We start from the raw sequence: 22,028 nt of genomic DNA on the forward strand, positions 1-22,028 counted from the left end.
ACAATATAATATAATGTCATAGCTCACTAATTTCCAGAGACACAATATTAGATCAGTTAACCTCAAAACTGTTTTGAATATCCAAATCTCACCAATATTGATATTTAGATTAATAGACAAAATTAAGAAGAGGATTTTCATTCATTAAATGGATTTTGTGCCATCTATGGTAAAAAGAAAAATTAAGGTGTTAAAAAAACACTGTTTTCAGTGATGCAAACAAAAAAAAAGTGCTTAGGAATACAATATTATTTTATGCACTTACTGTACAAAATACAGCTCAAAAATTTGAGAAGATCAAAGCATGTTTAGCGGAAAGAAGCCGTCACCCAGGGGCTGGGATTATAAGAGCTTACGAAAGACAGATCGAAGAACAAACGCTGAGACTGACAGCAAAGCTTCAGACACTTCAGCGCTGAGAATAACCATTACCGCTAACCATAAGTATGAGCAACAGTAACAGTTTCCCATCTTATCAAAACAAGCCCCTGTGTTTTCATTTGAATAAGCCAATGCACTTCTCATTTCCAAGTTTAGAAGTTCATCTGAGCTCCAGTTACGAATGCAGAGGTGTGTGATGAAGGCAGAAGAGGAGATGAGCGTCTGAATACTGCATGTGTTGAGCTGGAGATGCTCAAACAGCTCGAGTGTGTGTGTGTGTGTGTGTGTGGGTGGACAGTGAAAGTAGGGCAGAGATGCTCTGAGCGTGATAATAATCAAACACACTCCAGGCCCAATGCAAACAAAAGCACCTCTTCCTGACATCAGTGACAACAACTTCTGGAGGCCTGGAAACAGATGCATTTGATTATGGTGGATTATGGTTTTTGTGTCTGTGTGTATGTGTGGGGGGGATGGGGGTTTAAAAATAACATGATATATTAATATAATAATCGTTCAATACCATGGGTTGCTTGACATGATATCAACAACAGTGACTTGCTATACTTCATCTAAAACTATTTTAAATTATTTTTCTAATTCTTTCATAAATATCATACAATACATTCCTGGTTTTTATTAAGAGATTATTGTGTCGAGAGATTATTTGTATTAATTGAACTGGGGGGGGGACTTCACTATGTATATCAAAAGCTTGAGGTCATTATATAATATCATTTTTTAAAGGAATTTATACTTTTAATTGGTAAGGATGCGTTAAATTGGTTAACAGTGACAGTAACAACATTTAGAAATGTTACAAAAGATTTCAATTTCAAATAAATTCTGTTCTTTTGAGCTTTCTAATCATTATAATAATGATTTCTGAAGAATGTGACACTGAAGACTGGAGTAATGATGCTGAAAATACAGCCTTGCATCAAAGGAATAAATTACATTTCACAATATATATCCAAATAGAAAGCAGTTATTTTAAATAATAATAATAATTCACAATATTACTGTTTTTGCTGTATTTCAGATCAAAAATGCCTTGGTAAGCAGAAGAGGCTTATTTAAAAACATTTTTAAAATCATACAGCCTCAAACTTATGAATGATAGTTTACCGAATGTTTTAACTAAACGGTTACTTTACATGTCAACTGTACATGTCAACTAACTCTTGTTAATTTGCAACTATCTCTCATTAGAGTATTAGAAGACTATTAGTAGTCTTGTTAGTAGTGGTTAGTAGAATAAGTTGACGTGTAGTTGCAAAGTTACTTATAGTTAGTAGTAGAATGTCTAAATAGGATTTTGAAATGAAACTAAAATCTTGATATGGGGGGGGGGGTGCTTTTTTATTCAATCATTTAGTTCCTGTTCAGATGCTGATTATGGAAACTGAAATAGCATCCGCATATTCTGATGATGGTCACACTTGATGAGTCAAATACAGAGAAAAGCTCATTTGCATACCGCACAGCTGTCACGCAGGGCATCAAACTTCCGCTGGATTTCATCCCGATGGGCCTTAAAAAAAAAAGACACAAAATGAGAGTGAAAATTGGCATGTTTGCAAGAAGTGCACACGAGTTCTGCAGTGAAGTGTGTTCGAGCAGAGCTCGAGTGTCAGGACAGGTGTGATGTCAGGCATGAGAGCGACGGCGCGAGGATGAAACCAGCGTGGGAAGATGTTTACAGCACAGAGAAGATGAGGAGCACAAGAGATTACACAATATTCACTACGATGAGACATATATAGGAGATGAGTGGAGTCGGCAATATGATGCTGTGAAATAATATAGATTATATCGACTGCGGCTCCTTCAGAAGCGAGTTTGAAACTTTAGCTTGTTAAACTAGTCAATCTTACTTATGTTACTTAACCCTATAAAGCCTACTGTGCCATATTTGATACGCAAATTTATATGGCCTCTAAATTATAGACATTATCAAATCTTCTACATGCCTTCTGTCATCTGATTAATAGTTTATGCTTTTTGTGCAAGTCAAATCTTTTAGTGTAATTGTAAAAATGTCCACCTTCAGCTCGTGGTTCACTTGTCTTTATGCTGTGAACTTTTATATTTTTAGTAATATTTCAGGATGAACACTTATGAGACTGAAGCAACTTTTGAAAAATCATGTTCAAATGTGAGTATCCGATCATCTGGCTTTTGAGGAAGGTTTATTTGTTCATATCTCAATCATTTATTGCATCATGTGCCTTAAAACTACAGAGATTGATCATAAAACTAAGCATTTAACTAGTATCTACTAAGACATTGGCAGATATAGAGTGATGACTGATATTTATGAGCTTTTTATGTAAGTATCTGCTGTGTTGTTATAAAGATCTCAGTGATTTACATTATAAGCATCAGAATGTCATCTTACTTTTTAAAACATCATATAAATATCAGCATCTGCACCAAAATGCTTTTTTTCCCCTCAGTTTGAGCCTCTGAATAAAACTGAGGTGTTTTTCCTCCTCGAGTCTGAGACTACATGAGCCATAAAAGCCTGATGCATTATATACAGTATGATACTCAAGAAGAAGAAAAAGGCAAACTTTTTTTTTTGTCTAAAGTTTCAATAAATGGTTCTGGTTTTTTTAAAGGGGAAAAGGGCTTTTTTTTTTTTACTTTTTTTTCAAATGTCAGGTTCACATAGTTAAACATATAAAACTAACCACCATTACGCTACTTCAATAAAAACAAATATTTTTGCCAAGCTATTTACTGTAGCTAACAATCTACCTTTTTGAAAAAGTAGTTACCTGAACGTTAAGCTACTAACAAAAAGTAAAGTTATAACAAAATATCACAATTTACAGGTGAAACTTGGAAAATTAGAATAACGTGCAAAAGTTTATTTATTTCAGTAATTCAACTTAAAAGGTGAAACTAATATATTATATAGACTCATTACATGCAAAGTGAGATATTTTAATCCTTTATTTGTTATAATTTTGATGATTATGGCTTACAGCTTATGAAAACCCCCAATTCAAAATAAGAATATTGTGAAAAGGTTTTCATAAGCTGTAAGCCATAATCATCAAAATTATAACAAATAAAGGCTTGACATATCTCACTTTGCATGTAATGAGTCTATATAATATATTAGTTTCACCTTTTAAGTTGAATTACTGAAATAAATGAGGTTTTGCACGATATTCTCATTCTTCGAGTTATGCAATAAATAACGGCACTACGCTAACACGGCAGATCTCAGTAAAACACAAATGTCTTTTTCCGATGAAATGATGAGGAAGGAAGGAGATGTTACTCGTGGTTGACTGATCCTCACCCTGAGGACGGTGATCTCCTCCTCGGCCTCTGCGGTCGTCTCCTCCAGCTCGGTCTTGGCCTGATGGAGCTGGTTCTCCAGCGCGTGACGTGCTGTCTGCAGGCTGCTGATCTGAGCTTCTCTCTCCTGCAGGGACAGCGTGAGCTCCGACACCTGCCTCTTGATCTCCAGCTTCTGCTCCTCGTGTTCCAGACCCATCTGTGGAGGAACCAGTTACTGGGTGAACCTCTGGAGAACACGTCCAGGGGCACATTTCAAGTCAAGTCATCTTCATTGATATAGCGCTTTCAACAATGTAGATTGTTTCAAAGCAGCTTTACAGTGATAAACGTATAATTTAAAGGGATAGTTCACTTTGAAATTAAATGTTGGTATGTTTTAGCTTACCTGAAGTGCATCCAAGATGTAGGTGTCTTTGTCTTCGCAGTAGTTTAAATTTTGATGTTTTAAGGTCAAACCGTTCTTGTCTGTCAGTCATATAATGCAGGTCTATAGGTACTGTCTCTAATAGCATGCAGAGACAAGTCCAAATTAAAAAATTCCCCATCGTAAGTGCACATTGATGGCCTAAGCTCGCGCGAACTCATCCGGGAGTGTTGAGTTTTCACTTATTCCCAATTTGTAAGCCTTCTATCTTGACACACTACTCGCTGCATTGTTCAGGTCAATCAAAGGCATACGTTGAGCCGTACAGCCAATCACACACGTTTCTGCTGAGTTTAAAAATGCAACGTCCAATCGAAGGCGGTTAGATTAGTTTCCGGGGAAGAAATCCAGTGTAAACAGATCAGATGGACGTGGTTGTGTAAAAGAGATAAAAACAATTTAAATACTGTTCGTTTTATCACACAAACCGCTTGTTTCGTGTCTTAGGCCATCAATGTGCACTTACAATGGGGAATTTTTTAATTTGGACTTTTCTCTGCATACTATTAGAGACATCTCTGCATGCTATTGGAGACAGTACCTATATACCTGCATTATATGACTGACAGACAAGAACGGTTTGACCTAAAAATATCAAAATTGAAACTACTGCGGAGACAAAGACACCTACATCTTGGATGCACTTCAGGTAAGCTAAAACATAACAACATTTAATTTCAAAGTGAACTATCCCTTTAAAAGGTGAGACTAATATATTATATAGACTCATTACATGCAAAGTGAGATATGTCAAGCCTTTATTTGTTATAATTTGGATGATTGTGGCTTACAGCTTATGAAAACCCCAAATTCAAAATTTGAATATTGTGAAAATGTTTCCATAATCATCAAAATTCTAACAAATAAAGGCTTGAAATATCTCACTTTGCATGTAATGAGTCTATATAATATATTAGTTTAATAATAAGCTAAAACATACCTAAATTAAATTTCAAAGTGAACTATCCCTTTAAGGTAACAGAGATTGTTTTGTCTTTATAGCGGTTCTTGAATAAAGATATTTTCCAGCTAACCTTTTTAGTTGAATTACTGAAATAAATAAATGTTTGCACGATATTCTTATTTTTTGAGTTTCACCTGTACTATTATTATGATTTTGAATATGGTTCAGAAGTCTCTCACCTCTCGGAGTCGGGCCTCTAGCTCCATCACTCTACTCTTGTTAGTCTGTTCCTGTTGTGTCAGCTTCTCCAGATGTTCCTCCAGCTTTGCATTCTGGGCCTCCAGTTTTCCAGCCTGAGATTCCAGATAGAACTTCTGCTGCCTGAGTTCAGATATCATCTCCTCTTGGGCTTTCCTAAAGATTATAAACAAGACGTCTAGGAGAAATACCCCAAGCTGCTGGAAACACAGCTGTACACATCATCTCCACACCAGGTCAGCCGTGGTAATCTAACCAGTCTGTCAACCATCAACGCCGATCACTGTGCATCTTTCACAGGATTCATGCACTTCCTTTGCAGTCAAATCAGCTTTCATTAGGGTTTCTGAAACCTAGTAAAGCTGGTTAACCATGGAAGTCCTGCTGGTTAAGCTGGCCTGGGGTGCGTTTCCCAAAAGCATCGGTAGCCAACTATGGTGGCAAGTTCTGTCGTTATCAGCCGATCAACGAGTCGGTATTTCCCGAAACCAGCATCACAAACTTGTGTGGTTTAAATGACAGATCTCGACCTGTGGTTTAAAGCATAGTTTATTGTTTGCATGACATGTGGAGTCAATAAATCCTTGTCTTGAGCTCAATAAGCTCATTTACACTTTTATAAATGTAAATGTATTTCATCTTCTTGCAGTATTTGATTAGGCACTATTCTGATGATACTTGGAACTACATTGTTTTTGTCTCTTTTTTCTTTGATAATATTAATGTATTTTTTCTTGCAGTATTTGTTGAAAGCACTGTACTTATGTATTGATGATGTTGGACATTAGTTAGTATCGCCTGCTCAGGGACTACGGATGAAAATGAGCTATTTAGCTAACTCGGGCACATTTACATTGAAGTTTTACTACGGTGTTGATTAAGGACCCTCTTAAGTGTGCATGTGCGAACGTGCTCTAGTTACGTTAATGAGCTTATGATTGAATCTGGAAATAAAGCAAAATAACTGAGAAAAAAATTGTCCTCAGACGTCATGTCTGTAATTTATAGCAAAACATCTAGCGTTAATTCGATCTCAAACAGTTTCATTAAAATAAGTTATTACGTCATAAACCAACGTGGTTGAACGACCAATTAGCGACAATATGGTTTTGGGAAACAGTCGTGACTAGCTAGTCGCTTTCTGCAATGATGCATCGTACTATGGTAGTTAAGCAGCGAGTTATGTTGTTGTTCGGGAAACACACCCCTGGTGGGGACATCATTAGCACACACACCAGCATCTAAAACACGACACATGCTCTCTATGTTCTCTATGAAGCTGCTATGAAAGCCTTAATATAATGCAAATACTAGGTCGTCGTTCATTAACTTTGTGCTTAACCCAGAAAATCTGCCTTCATGGCACATTAGCCTGAAATTAACCTTTACGTTCACCCATTTCAAATACAAATATCCATAGTTCGTTCATGTGAATGGCATGTCAACACTATCATGTGAGAGCATGAGACTGAATGTAATCAGACATCTACACTTGACCTCTAATGCAAACTACTTATAAAGAATACCATGGTATTCGTCCAAACAAATGTGTCTTACTGTGTATTTTACCACTCAACATGAATCAGAACGACTGATTGCTTTTATATAACAACAGGCAACTGCAATAAAGACAAATATTCAATAAATAATTAAGGGCCAGGTGTACTAACAGCACAAACCCTCTTTTAGCATCTAAAAACTACAGTCAGGACTTACTAAAGACACGCAGTGAAAAATTAGCGCTGAAAAGGCATGTATTTTTGCGGCTGAGCTTATTGCATATGCATTTGTAGGAGTTTCCCTTTCAGACGCAAGATTTATGGGAGGAGAGAGTATTCAAATGAATCGTGCAAGGTTATTTACTAAGGTTTGCGCTAGTCAAGTTACTGGCATTTGCACCTTTATTATCACTGAATCATCTCCAGTGTACATGGTCATGCATGGGAACTCACATGTTCTTCTGCGTGTAAAGGCTGCTGTTGGCTGCCAGTTTGTTGGCCTCGGACAGCTCAGCGATTCTCTGCTCCAGATTGGTCATCTTTGACTCCATGGCATTAATCGTCTACATGAAACAAGTAAATTACACCACATCATTCAGAGTAAACAAGTATTGCTGCGGACAGGAAGTTCTGCTGTACTATACACGTATGCAGAACCTGATTTCACCAAGTGGAAAATATCTTTGTTGATCCGGGAACAACATTCCAATCAACCAATCAGATTTAAAGGGACAAGTTTACAGTTTATGTCAAGTTTAGGCTTACAACCAGGGTTAGGTGCTTCTACATCAGTGTTGTCACCTATCATCTCCCTCTGATTTGGGGTTATGGGTAGGGTTAGGTTTAGGGATATGGTTAGGATTCAATTTTCAGACAGGAATGTTGCTCCAGGATCAACCAGGAACGCGCCAAACTCTGCAAAATCAGGACGTGCATGCAAGCACAATATAGTATAGTCTTGTCAAAATTACTGAAAAATGTTACGATACCAGCCATTCTAGAGCATTAGTAGTTCCAAGCAGGTTATTATAGTTAACTAAAACTAAAACCATAAAAAAAAAGATGTGACTTGGAATAAAACACATTTTATTTAGTTTAATTAAAAAAAAAGATTTCAGCTAGAAAACCGTTTAGTTTAACTTGATGAATACTAACATAACTAAAACTGAAATAAACATTAATACAAACTATATAGACATATTTAAATAAATTGAATAAAAATGGCAAAAACATAAAACAACAAAAAAATTAAAACTAATTCAACTAACCCTAACCCAACTATAATAGTATCTCAATGATACTAAAATAACACTGGTACCGAGAACCAATTTGATTAATAAGTCAATTCGGTTCTGAGTTTTTCATTTCATTCCCAACTTTCACGTGACCTTTTTAAAGCAAAGTTTAACAGAAAAATATTGGGTCGCTACATGCAAAGGTTTTAATGTATTATTTACTGTATGATTAGAAACAGGCAGATGGTAAAACCTGCTGTGCATTACTGCCTGACACACCTAATAATTAGCTATTATTAACTATTTAATTTATTTAAAATAATAAAAAAAATTAAACCACTTTGGTTTACAAAATTAAATCCAACTTGCTTTTGTCTTTCGTACTTCTTTTTTTAATCTGATTGTTTGTTTTTAATGTCTGTCACTTTTATTTTGTTTTCTTTTATATATTTGGATGTAAAGCACTTTGTGACGTTTTCTCTAGAAATAAAAAAAATATTGTTTTTAAATATTAAAAAAAAGAAGTTGTAGTGAATCATGATACCATTTTACTGGTATTGGTACCGACTAGAGAAATGTTGGTATTGTGAAAATACTAAAGTAGAATTACAGTAAACTTTTTTCAAAATTTGTTATTTTGCGAATGCTTTCATGTAAATTGACTGATTTACTAAAAGGAAAGCGCTCACTTAGAATGGTTGTCTTGCACAAGGATCAATGTTAATGTGTTAGGTCACACTTTGTCATTCCCCGACTAAAATCCACTAGGCTCTCAGGAAAAGCAAAATAACATGTGGTACCGCTGTCTGGTCACTGATCACTTTCCCCCGCTCGCGAGCCTCCTCCTCAAAAGCGCTCTGCTTGGACTCCAGCAATTCCTTCTCAGCCAAATCAGCCTTCATTTGAGTCTCTAACACCTACGAAACACACAAGCACTGGGTTATTACTGTACACCTGACAAATCAACAGAGACTCTCTTCAAAATGAGGCCTTTAAAAGCTTAATCTGAATCCAAAGACAAACACGAGTCAGTTTTATTCAGTCACTATAAATTTAATAACGAGCACTAAAGCTAGAGTGTATTAGTCCTGTGCAAACGCCACGATGGAGGTAAACCGCTCTGTTGACTCACTGAATAACATCACTGATATTTGTCAATGTGTGTGTGTGTGTGTGTGTGTGTGTGTGTGTGTGTGTGTGTGTGGCCCGACCTTGATCTTGTCTTCATAAAGCCTTTCCTTCTGTTCCAGGTGTGCTTCCATTCGCTGTGCTGTTGCCTGCGTGTCACGCAAGTTCTCTTCCAGTTCCTGTGTACAGACGGACAACAGAGGAGCATTTTATTGCTTACGAGTCTCAGTTATGTTTCATTTACTGTGAGTATTGCCTTGTCTAAGATATTTCTCGTAAAAGGAGAAATAAAATTCTATAAAGGAGATCCTGGACCACAAAACCAGTCACATGGGACATTTTTGGGGAATCTGAGGGTGCAAAAAAATCGAAACATTGAGAAAATCTCCTTTAAAGTTTTGCATTTATGTTCACGATTGTGCTGCATTCACTCACAAAAATAAATATTTTATATATTTACGGTAGGAAATTTACTAAATATCTTCATGGAACATGATCTTTACTTAATATCCTAATGAATGAAAAGAAACATCGATAATTTTGACCCATAAAATGTATTGTTGGCTATTGCCACAGATATACCCGTGCGACTCCAGACTGGTTTTGTGATCCAGGGTAGAGGTCTGCAAGCCCGTCGGGACCCGACACGCTAAGCCCAATCAGGCCGGGCTCGGGCCATTTGTTTTTTTTACAGATCGGGCTCGGGTCGGATTTGGGCTTATTTAGCTTCTCTCCTTTCATTGTGCCCATACGTGCAGAGCACACGTCACATAGTGTGTATGAAATATTGTTATATTGATTATATTATAAATATTACACATCGCCTAAGCAACTCAAACGTAATACGCATACGCACGTGTCACTCATTTTTTAACATTGTTTTGAAAATTGTTCTTCAGTTACTTAAAAGCAAAGAAAGGTAGGCCGTTTATTTACTTATTTTTGCGGGTTGGATTTTTTTTATGTTTTCAAAAACACAAAAAAACAAAAACATTTGTATATGTATTTTGTCGAGTATCATGTTTGGAATTTTGTAGTACTTTAAACTTATTTATTTCAGTTATAGACACATATCAGTTTTTTAAGTTTAAGTTTTTCCATCTAATATTATATATTTTTTAGGGCTGTTAAAAGATTAATCGTGATTAATCGTATCCAAAATAAAAGTTTGATTTTGCATAATATGTGTGTGTACTGTGCATAATTATTATGTATAAATACACACACATTCATGTATATATTTAAGAAATTTTTGCATTTATATACTGTATATACATTTACATAATTTATATTATATATAAATATTTTATATATAAATAACCACATTTTCTTAAATATATACATGATTGTGTGTGTTTTTATATATATAAATAATTATACACAGTACACACACATATATTATGTAAACACAAACTTTTATTTTGGATGCAATTAATCACGATTCATCTTTTGACAGCCCTAATTTTTAAATATTATTTCAGCTTTATTTCAATGAATGAAAACGATTTAAAAATAGTTTTAGTTTACGGTAACAAAACTGGTTTCCAGATTTTCTTTTTTCTTTTTTTAAGCACTATTTAATGGGGACTAAATCATAAAAATCAATAATGCACAGTATAAATCATCAGGTTTAAAACACATCGTCATTGTGACACACATGATCATGGCCAAAGACTGAGATGATCCACTCCTGCAATCTGTCACTTTTGGAGCCGTGACAGGGCCAGAGAGCATGCTGGGAGCTGAGCAAAAGAAGTAGTGTAACTGCCAGGCTAAGCAGCAGGTTGAAGAAAAACGAATAAAAGCAGAAAGTCTGTGTTTAATGTAACCGCGAGGTGTATCGCGCGAGACTAATAAGTGTTACGCGTCTTAATTAAGTAGCTTTACTGCAAGCATGTGGCGTCCTCATCGCTGCAGTGTTTACCTGTTTGTGTGTGTGTGTTTTAGATACAGTATGTGTAAATCAGCATGAGTTACCATGATTTTATCGGCCATCTGTTGGATCTGCTGTGACTTGGTCTGAATGTCTTCTTTCAGTTTAGCTTCTCTCCGTTCCACCATCTCCAGTCTCTTCACCTGGTTCTCCAGGGTTTTCCTGCCATCCTGTTCCATCCACACACAAAACACACAATAAATATCTCATATTGATGATACATTGCCATGTTATCCAGGCAGCTCACACTGAAAAAAAAAGTGCTACTGTATGTGTGAAAACAACTAAATTAATTAGTCAAAAATATGACTTAGCATCACTGAATCAACATAAATACATTAAGTTGCATCAACAAAATCACATTTAATAGTTACAGTAGATCAGAATTTAGTCCTGGAACAACATTTGGTTTAGATATGAACAATATTTAATTCCATTGTTAACATGGAAATTTACATAAGAATATTCATAAGTTTGAGGCTAAACATGAGCAACTGTTGAAATGGGTGAATTGAGTTGTTTATATTTTTGCATTTGGCAGATGCTTTTATCCAAAGCGATAAACATTGCATTCAAGGTCTACATTTTTTTTTCAGTTCATGCATCCCTGAGAATATATGTCTGTTTGTTTGTTAGCGGTTAGCGCCATGCCAGCTTCTGTGGCTATTGTCATGGTGAGAAAAAATTATGGAAGACCTTTATCTGATTTTTAAAATCTATTTTTGCTAAAAACTCTAAAGGCCCGTTTACACCAATGATGATAACTATAGTGATAACGATTGTTCAATCGTTCAAAATCTAAAAGAATAGCAGAGTTCATACCACAACTATAACTATAACGGCTCAGAGAAACTATATCGTAGGAATTACTTTCAGGACGATTATTTTCCAGCTAATGAATGATCAAAACATTGACAGCCAATCAGAATCCATCCTGCTTTAAAGAGCTGGAGCTTTTAGAGATATTATCCGCTGGTGTGAACACTAATATAGTAGTTATCACTCTTGATGTAAACGGGCCTTAAACTATATGTGGTTTAACTTTGTTAAAAAGTGTTAAGTGAATAAACGTTTCTCACAGGGTTAAAAACAGCACCATCTAATAAATCATACATCAGGGATAAAGGATTTTGACAAAACGAACATGTTGGTGGATCTTCTCCAAGTATTAAAGACTTGTGTGTCATTCTGGAACGGCCTATTCAGCAACTGGTATAAATAATCTGGACCCATCGATTAAAAAAAATGTATAGAAACTTCTCCCAACTTTGGGACTGATTTCATGGAGTTTGTTCATGGTTTATAGATCCCACTTGTTTGCATTTGTTATCAATATGGGAATTTATTATGGGTTTTAGATCCATATTAGGGGATATTGTGCCATTTTTAAAGGGGTAATGAACTTCATTTTTTTATATTGTTGTCTGAGTCAAAATGCTTTTCTTACTTAGTATTTTTGTTTTGTTTCCAGTCCAAATATCAAAAAAATATTAAATCAAGAAGCATTTACTAGAGAAGTAAAATTACATAAGAAATTCTATTTTGTTTTAAGATAAAAAGAAAGTAATTTAAGTATTTTTTGCTTAAAACAAGCAAAATTATCTGCCAATGGGGTAAGAAAAAAATTCTTGGTACTGGAAACAAAACAAAAATACTAATTAAGAAAGTATTTTTTGCAGTGAACTTATGACGTTCGCTTGGTTTTTACATTCAAAAACATCAAATGAATAAGTAATAGGCTATTTTCTACCCTGGTTTTGAGCCTAGCTCCTGAAACTCTGTTTTTATGGGCGTGTGCATTGAAGACTTGGAGGTAAACGCCCACTGCTATGATTGGATAACAGTTTTGCATATTATAATGAGTTTGATGTAATGCGCGAGTCGGTGGGCGGGGCTAAACATGCGGTGTTGAAGTAGGCGTCGCTCTTCTTCTGCGGAGGCGGGGTTTGATACCCTGTGAAGTCATAGATCCCCATTTTGAAAAACCTGTCGTTCGCTGAGCCTGGTGTTGATAAAAGCTTTTATTGGACTAACAAGGAAGTTTCAGTTCTGAAACGTACAGGATATTTTTATAGTATGATGACCTCTCATATGTCAAAAGCTCAAGGAAGATTTGATTTCTCAGTTCATCACCACTTTAATGTCTTCCCTGTGAATCAAACCCATAACCTACTAGCGTCATGCTCAGATGTTTGAGCTACATGGATTGTTTCCTACTTATTCTCAGTGTAATAATAATGAAGTTGAATCTAATCAAATCATAACCATGATATTTGTAGATGGTGAAAGTGGAGTGTCTGTGACCTCGGTCTCTCGCAGGCGTCTGCGCAGGCTGTCGGTGGAGTCCTCTTTGGTCTGCAGACGCTCCAGGTCTCGCTCCAGACGCTCTTTAGCATGACGTACGTTCTGCAGGAGATCCGTGGCTTCTGTGCTCGCCTTCACGGCCTGGAAGAAGAGAGAGCTGCCAGGTCAAAAACACTAAAAATGCTACAGTAAAAACATTTTGGTTAACTGAATATTAATAAACAAATAGGAAAAAATGGTTGACTGTAAATTACCTTACCATATACGAGAGTGTTTAATGTTTAAGTTTGGCATTGCATGTAAGTTTACTGTAAAATACTGTCAATTGTATAGTTTTTGGAAGAACAAACCATTTCAGTAGAAGGGCAGCTTTGTTTCTTTTTATCATTATGGTGTGTTTTTATTTTTTTATTTTTTTATTTCATTATGGTGTTTCATGTTCTGTATTTTTAGTGCATGCATTGTTTATTGAAGCTACTCTGATGGTGTTTTGTGTGTGATTACTGATGTCTACGAGTGTATAGATATATAGACACGAGTATATATGGTGGTTATCACATTTTAAGGTAATAAGTAGATTGTGGTAGTTCAAGTAGCTTGGTATTTTAACATTATATCACTTAATTAAATATACAGTTAAAGTTGTAAAATAAAGAGCCACCAATATGCCATTCTGTAATACCAGAAACATTATCACTGTGTTTGTATGATGAATTTCTGGTAATTGCGGCTGACAGATTTACTGAAGATGACACTATTACACTATACATATCAATCATAGATATCATAGGTCATCTATCCATGAACAGTCACGTAAAATTTCTATAGTTCTTTATACAATAGAGACGGTTTCAAAGCAGCTTCACGTGAATAAACTGGAAAATAACGCAGAATTCATGCAATAAATTCAATTTCAGCTGTAAAGCATCTCTTCAGAAAGTAATAGCATCATTATTCTGCTCAATTTAGTTAACTGTGTCACTGTCAGTGAGTTCAATTCAGTTATAAGTAGCTCCAGAGAAAATAACAATGTAATTATTCAGCTCAAGTCAGTTCAATGTTGATTCAGTTCAGTTCAATAACAGTGTTGATGTTGTATTATCAAGCTCAATTCAGTTCAAATTTTGTTCTCATGCTATAGCGCCAATGCAGTAAATATTACTGAATATTGAATGAATGAATGAAATCTTTATTTCGAAAAAAGAAAAAGAAAAAAAAGAGGTATGAAATATCCATAAAAAAAAAAAAGTAGCATACTAATCAACCTGTTCAAAAAGTGATAAGTAGAAGCCCTAGGCTTATCAGGACAGTAACTACCCAAACCAAATCACAATCGAACAAGATCAAAATTAAATAATGCTTTATCTTAAAGATAAAGAAGCATAAACAGAAACCATTATCAAGCAGCATTAACAATTATGAATTATCATTCACCCTCACCACTGTATTAATTATTGTATTATAAATATGAATTTAAAACAATGTTTCAGATCTTCAAGCAGGGCTGAATCTGAAATAAATGCACACGGTACCTTAGTAAGCTTCTCCTGGAGTTCTTCGGTCTTTACTTGTTGCTCTGCATTGGTCTGAGACATTTACAAATAAAGAAGCTTAAATACAAAAACAGCTGCATTAGCAATTTGATGAAAAACAGCATGAATTTCTGGGCCAGACTGGTTAATTCTGGTTTCGTGCTATATTGTTGGTTACACTAGTACCAAATATGTTGGTCTTCTCAACAGTATGTCTGCAAAAGGTAAATGGAAATAATGAGAAAATGTGGGACTGGATGTACCTTCTGTAGTTTGGTCAGAAGCTCCTCCATCTCAGCTTTGCCTTGTTCTTTAGCCTAAAAAAAAACATGATGAAACCTCGTGTCGCGTGCATCAGCTGAACAGATCTTGTTTTAAACCTGGACTAACCTTCTGAATCTTCTGCTGGTACTCCACAGCCTTCCTCTTGAGCTCGTCGCTGGTCTGGCGAGACTCCTTCAGCTCAGATTCGTACAGGTCGCTGCGACGGCGGGCAGCGGACAGGTTCTCTTCCAGCTGACGAATAGAAACTCGCATTTCCTCCAGCTGAGCGTGGTACTCCTGCGGGGTCATTAATTGTTAAAATAGCACTTTAGTTTCTCTGTGTCCATGTCTATCAGAAAGAACAGAAACAATGAGTCTATTATTTAGTTCATATGAAATTTTCTCAGAGGTGGACAAAGTACACAACTTCCTTACTTGAGTAAAAGTAGATACTACTGGTCAAATATTACTCCGTTACAACAAGTAAAAGTTGTAAAGACCGATTTTTACTTACCGGTAAGTAAAAGTACAGAAGTACTTGTTTTTAAAAGTACTTAAGTATAAAAGTAAATGTAAATGCATTGTTTTATTATTGTTGCATTACAGTTAGCCTGGTTCTACCAGACTCTCGTACAAATTTCATTTGTACAGAGAGTCTGGCCTCTCTCCATTGACAAATGTTAACTTATTTGAAGGCGGTACTCTGTTGAAGTTTAAAACTATTGGATCTGCCCAGAGCCACTCTGGATCTGCCATAACCAATCGCTAACGTTTAGTTGTGACGTATGACGACTCAAACTAGCGTAAAACCTCAACGTCATCCTTCTCAGCCACTCCCTCTGTTCGCTGGTTGGACCGGTAAAAAATTGACTGGAGAAAACCCAAGAATACACCACAATCCCAGACGTAGTTCTGAAGGAAAATGAAAATTGAGCGGAAGTATGTAGGAGAACGGAGCCAGGCTAACTTACAGTAGCTTATGCCTCTGAATCTATGCCTGCCTGCTACCCTCATATCAATATCACATTTATTTCTATAACACAGTTCCTGTAGTGACATTGAATAAGTGTACTCAATAACGTCCACAATAGTTTCGGACACCCAAATGGCTGTTCCCAGTTTTTTGGCTTTTAGTATGAATATGTTAGCCTGTTATCTATAAGCTAGTGTGCTCCAAAACAATGTCAAAATTGGCATTTAGAAGACCAAACCCAACGTTGAAAATTAAAATCATGTGGATGTCAGAATCCAATGTCAGATTGACGTTAATCTCCAACGTTGGACAGAGGTTGTATTGTGGTTGAAAATCGGGTTGACGTCAGAAACCAGTCAACCAGACTTTCATTTACAACCAAAATGCAACCAAAATCACCCCTGACGTTACTACTCTCTACTCAAGGACCTTGACAGAAATGTAGTGGAGTAAAAAGTATGATATTTGGCTTTCAAATGTAGTGAAGTTAAAGGTAAAAAGTTTCCAGAAAAAATAATACTCAAGTAAAGTACAGATACTCAAAAAGTTAACTTAAGTGTACTTGCAATGCCATAGAAGAAATATTTGTTGGTTTCCCAAAGAACCTTTCAGGCATCACTTTTAAAAATAACAATTTTTTCTTAATGTGAAAAACATTTTGATAATCTAACGAACTTTTTCCCACTATAAAAAAACCTCATTGGACACTCAAACTGAGCAAAGATATTTGGCAATTTCGTGCCGATGCTGATATTTTTATGGCCAATAAATAAGATGAAATTCTGATGCTTGTAATGTAGATCAGAGATATCTTTATAACAGCACAGCAGATACTTACATAAAATGCATAGCTGTAGTTAAAAAAAATATAGTGCAATGCAATACAATGATGATTAATAGATGAAAAATAAACCTTATATTACCTTAGTATAATGGATTCCAGTGAAGAACTTAGATAAAGGGGTGGTTGATTATGATTTCACTTTTCTAACTTTAGTTAGTGTGTAATGTTGCTGTTTGAGCATAAACAACATCTGCAAAGTTACAACACTCAAAGTTCAAAGCAAAGGAAGATATAGTGACATCACCAACCCTAGAATTTACATAAACCCCGCCCCCAGAACACAATTTATAGATTATCAAGACAGAATATGCTAATCAATGCCTAGAAGATAACTATACATAAGCTACATAAATTCATCAACTAACCATTCAGAAATGTCCTGTTGCTTCTACATGTTGTCACTTCTTCTTGAGTCTCTTCATCATTGTCTGACTTCGGTTTGAACATAAAAGGCGAAAAGTTTTTGAAATGTTCAGTGCATGCGTGTGTGATGTAAAGGACACAATCTGTTGTAGCTCCGCCCCCTGTGACGGGAGCAGCAGCTCATTTGCATTTAAAGGGACACAAAAACAGTGTGTTTTTGCTCACCCTCAAAAAGTGACAATTTTAACATGCTATATAAAAATATCAGGGGTATTTTGAGCTAAAGCTTCACACACACACTCTGGGGACATCAGAGACTTATTTGACATCTTGTGAAAAGGGCATTATACCACTCCTTTAAAAGTTTTGTGCAAAATGGCAGAATCTAATAAAACAGGCGAATTAGAAGAACATGAGGCAGAGAGGAGATGAAATCAGTCTGAGTAACCGACCATGTGATACAGAGAGAGACCAGCACATGAAAAGCAGAGCGGAGAAGTGGATAAATAAGTGTGCTGAGTGGGTGAAAGGGCAGAGAGTGGGCGAATGCAGTGAGTGTGTGCCAGTCCGAGTCCGATCGGCTCTGGTCGTTTCATCAGCCATTAGCTACAGGTCACAAATCACATGCCTTACGAAGCCGCAATCGTCTAACGAGATGTCTTATGGATAATTAGAGGGGAAAAGGAAATCCGGCACGACAAGCATAGAAGATACAATCAGCAACTGCCTCTGTTTATTTAACATTGTAAAGGATGTTAAACCAAAGGGACATTTCACACTTGTAATATAGAAAGCGGGGTTAATGTGACGTTGGCCAGTAATAGCTGTGCGTGTAAACCTCACTCCCCTGGCCTCAAGAGGCGCTCTAGCGACTGGCGGTCTTTAGCATCTTTACAATGCGGTGTTAGACAGTGGGTGCTTCTCAACTTTTATTCCTGCATCCTCGTTTCCTTTGCTTGCGTCTCAGCTCCGCCCCCTGTAGGATACGAGGGAAGACTGCAAGGAAAGGAAATGAGGACAGAGAAATCGAATGAAAGCTTTTTTATACATTGGAATACTTGATCACTCAAGCGTCACTTCATAGCGTCATCATCTGCGCTCAAATGATCTGCCCTTATGTTGTTAAAGCTACACTGTGTAGGATTTTCTCCCATCTAGCGGTGAAATTGTATATGAATACCAACTGAATATTACTTTCTAGCCCCTCCCATTCCGAGGGCGTTTTAACTCCTACGGTGGCCGTATTATTTCAAATCTGCCGGTAGTCGCGAGTAATCTCCTACTCGCATTCGTCACGGTGCCACTGAGTGTTAAAATGCGAAAGGCGAAGCCTGAATTTCCAGGTATGTCCCTCTTTGGCGAATGTAGTTTCAAGATGGAGGCGCAACATGGCTGCCGCCATTCGATGTATGTATTATAAATGGCAGATTCTACGCTTACGAGAATACTTTATTAGTTGGTAGAAGTAATTATATATTAATGAGCACATATAATTTTGAAAGAACAAAGTGTTTTTTGCTAAGAATCAACTTTAAAAAATACACAGTGTAGTTTTAAAGTTTGGTTGTTTAAGAAATTCATAATAAATAATAATAATGCAAGATACCCTGTTGAAATATGTGAGATGTGTGGTTTATATAAACTGCAAAGGTAAAGTATAAATTAAAATGATTGTGACCGATGTGACGCGGGAGGATAATTTATACGTGCGTCACGTTTAGTCGATATCGATAAAACACTTCTACAAAGGATACACCCGTTTATCCTCGCTAATGACTCCTCACTCCTCACTCCTCGCTCCTCGATCCTCGCGGTGCCATAGATATACATAATAAAGGCTAGATGTCTCGTCCACGCTGCTGGCCAATGGAGGTCGACGTCCGCACCTGGCGGCCATCTTGTCACAGTCAGCTCACTCACTCGTAACATTGTGTTTTAATGGTGCATGTACTTTTAAAATAACCATAACTTGCTCAATTTTCTACCGAGTTTTCAAACGGGTTGGTTTGTTATAAACGTCAGAGATGTAGTTATGACACTGCATACTTATGAATAATTATAATATTATATATTTCAACATGTTCAAGCATCCAGAATTATAGCCACGTTAATAACGTTTGTGAGAAACCAAACCGTTTGTAAATCCGTCAAGATTTCAGCGAGATAAGAGTATTTGTGTTCGTGCAGATCACTCACCTTACATCAGATACCCGCCAGAAAGCTTGCCTGTGACAAGATGGCCGCCAGTGATGACGTTAGAGACTCCGACGTAAGACATCTAGCCTTTATTATGTATATCTATGCGCTGTGCAATTGTCCTTCAAGATGGCTGAGCTCGATTGGTTTCCGGGTCATAGGATGGAGGACGGAGGACTGAGGAGACTAGGAGGGATATTGAGAAGCACCCACTGACGTGCTTTGGACGGTGACGGAAACGCCATGCATGCCATTATATAAACAGTGGCTGTTTATACAATGCCCTTAAAAAGGACACTATTTGAGGGGACAGCCATTTGTATGGTGTCCAAACCATAGTAGGCGTTATCGAGTGCACTCATTTAATCCCATAATGCACAATGTACACTCAGCGGTTAGAGTATACCCATAATGCACTGTGACGGTCGACCACTTCCAGATGTAGTCGAAAACGCATCCAACCGGCTTACTTTCGTGGTCTAAACTCTCATGTGGTCGAACAGCCACAAAAGAAGCCTACTCTCCGCCTACAGTATCCGTGAACATTATGGGAAGTGCACTAGACAGACAGGATTTAAACTATGTCGGCAGGAGACCCAAGTTTAGTTTGAAGATGAAAACGTACCACCAAGCTCAATTTTCTCTCACTATTCCTGATTTGTGGTCTTGCGGCTGTCAGAGGAAAAACTAAAGCTGCTGCTCTCCGTGTGTTTCTCTGTTTTTTCAGTGTCACAATTCCCTCACTCGTTTTCATTCATCAATTGGACTATATTAGTGGGGTTTTATAGGGAATTAGGGTGATTTCAGACACAGAAATCATTCAGGGTTTGAAGGGACAAATGAAGTAAAGAAAGAAAGAAACCATTTAATTCTTACCTTTAATAGTCCGAAAAGTCCATTGAGTTACAGTCGGTAATAAGTAATACGTGGATGCGCAATGCAAGAGCTTTATGTAAAGCACGCGACCTGTTTACATAAAGCTCTTGCATTGCGCATCCACGTATTACTTATTACTTAACACTGACACCACAAATATGCAAATACGAATGTTAACCCAGGGTTAAGGAAAGTACAGCGAGATGACAGTTTATGAATACCCTGGATTAATTGCTAGACTGGGTAAATTATGGTTAATGTGAAACGTAAAGTAAAATAACCCAGGATTGCGTTTACCCTGGGCCAAGATAAGAATGACCCAGGGTTAACCATTTCAAGTGAAAAGCCCTTGAGACCAACTATTAACTTTGCTGTTGTCCCTTATATTACAATGCTTTTAACAATAAGGCACTTGAGGCTGTGCTGTGAACGTGGAGAGGAAAAACAGATATAGAAGAGCATGTTTGTGATTTTTGCTTTATATTACCATAATGAAGATTATAATTATTCACCAAAAAACGACAGAAAAGAGGTGCTTGACATTTTGTGAAATTGCCTCCCAAATTAAATTCATAATATGAAAAAAATCAGCTCAGAGTGAGTCAACACAATCTCCTTCCGTCAGTCCTCTATGCTAATGTGCCTGCTTAATTATCAATAGTGAGCTAATTGCACAAATAACGTCAATTGTGAGTAGCTATACCATGTTCAAAACATCTGCATTAGTTGCAAGCACTAAAAAAAGATCCTAAACGCAACATTCATCCATCACAAAGAAAAAACACAAATGAGATCTTTTGAATATCTCAATTGTCCAATCAGATTAAACGGAAAGCCAATTGAAGCTTTTGAATCTCATGCTTTTCTAATTTTTCTTTGGAAACGTTTGTATTTTCAGCAATTCAGAAAGACAGCACTTTAGATATCAGTAATCAGGCATTGAAAAAAATATTATGATCAAACACCACATAATCTCATATAGGAGTTTAACAACAGATATTGACAGTAGCTATGTTTCCATCCACACGTTTTTATCCGAATGAAGTGATATCGAATGAAAAATGCCTTATGGAAACAGTAAAATTCGATTGAGTTTCATGAATATCGACTCAAATGAAATACGTTTGGTCTCATCGGATTTTATCTTGATCGATATACGGCTTATGCGATAAACGCTGATGGAAACGTTCTTTGCCGAATAAATAATGAATTGCATTTTGTCTAGCAAAACTTTGTTTACAAATGTTGGCTTGAATGTTGTGCGATTCAGTGCGAAAATGCATGGAAACACCTTAAAATGTCTCAAATCACTTCGATACACCAATTTGATCGCAGAACAGCATTTGACGTCATTACGCACAGGTTTTTATTCCGTTGGATGGAAACACACTTTCACCAGCTTTATTCGCATAAGTTTTTTTAACCAAACTTCAGATAATTCGATTGACAAGTGGATGGAAACTTAGCTATTGTCTTCAAATTTGTCTCATTAACGTCTATTAATTTGCAAGAGAAATATCAGAGAAAAAGTTTATACTTGGAAGAAAAATGCAATAGAATAAGAGTTTAGTTTAAGGTGAACTATAATTGAAAAAC

At 36.6% G+C, this 22,028-nt stretch overlaps 1 protein-coding gene across 1 annotated transcript in view; it reads right to left on the reverse strand.

Moving 5' to 3' along the window:
• Window positions 1-22,028, reverse strand: part of citb (citron rho-interacting serine/threonine kinase b) — a gene marked incomplete at its 5' end in the record, with an annotated part of 54,774 nt that overhangs the window by 29,044 nt on the left and 3,702 nt on the right. The window contains 11 exons of the mRNA XM_079636522.1: window positions 1,862-1,915; window positions 3,698-3,895; window positions 5,267-5,441; window positions 7,238-7,347; window positions 8,820-8,936; window positions 9,231-9,326; window positions 11,125-11,250; window positions 13,385-13,525; window positions 14,917-14,970; window positions 15,180-15,233; window positions 15,307-15,477. Coding sequence (XP_079492648.1) covers window positions 1,862-1,915; window positions 3,698-3,895; window positions 5,267-5,441; window positions 7,238-7,347; window positions 8,820-8,936; window positions 9,231-9,326; window positions 11,125-11,250; window positions 13,385-13,525; window positions 14,917-14,970; window positions 15,180-15,233; window positions 15,307-15,477 — 1,296 coding nt within the window. The remainder of the gene's footprint in view (window positions 1-1,861; window positions 1,916-3,697; window positions 3,896-5,266; window positions 5,442-7,237; window positions 7,348-8,819; window positions 8,937-9,230; window positions 9,327-11,124; window positions 11,251-13,384; window positions 13,526-14,916; window positions 14,971-15,179; window positions 15,234-15,306; window positions 15,478-22,028) is intronic.

The sequence above is a fragment of the Phoxinus phoxinus genome (genome assembly GCF_949152265.1).
Source record: "Phoxinus phoxinus genome assembly, chromosome: 15".
Lineage (NCBI taxonomy): Eukaryota > Metazoa > Chordata > Actinopteri > Cypriniformes > Leuciscidae > Phoxinus > Phoxinus phoxinus.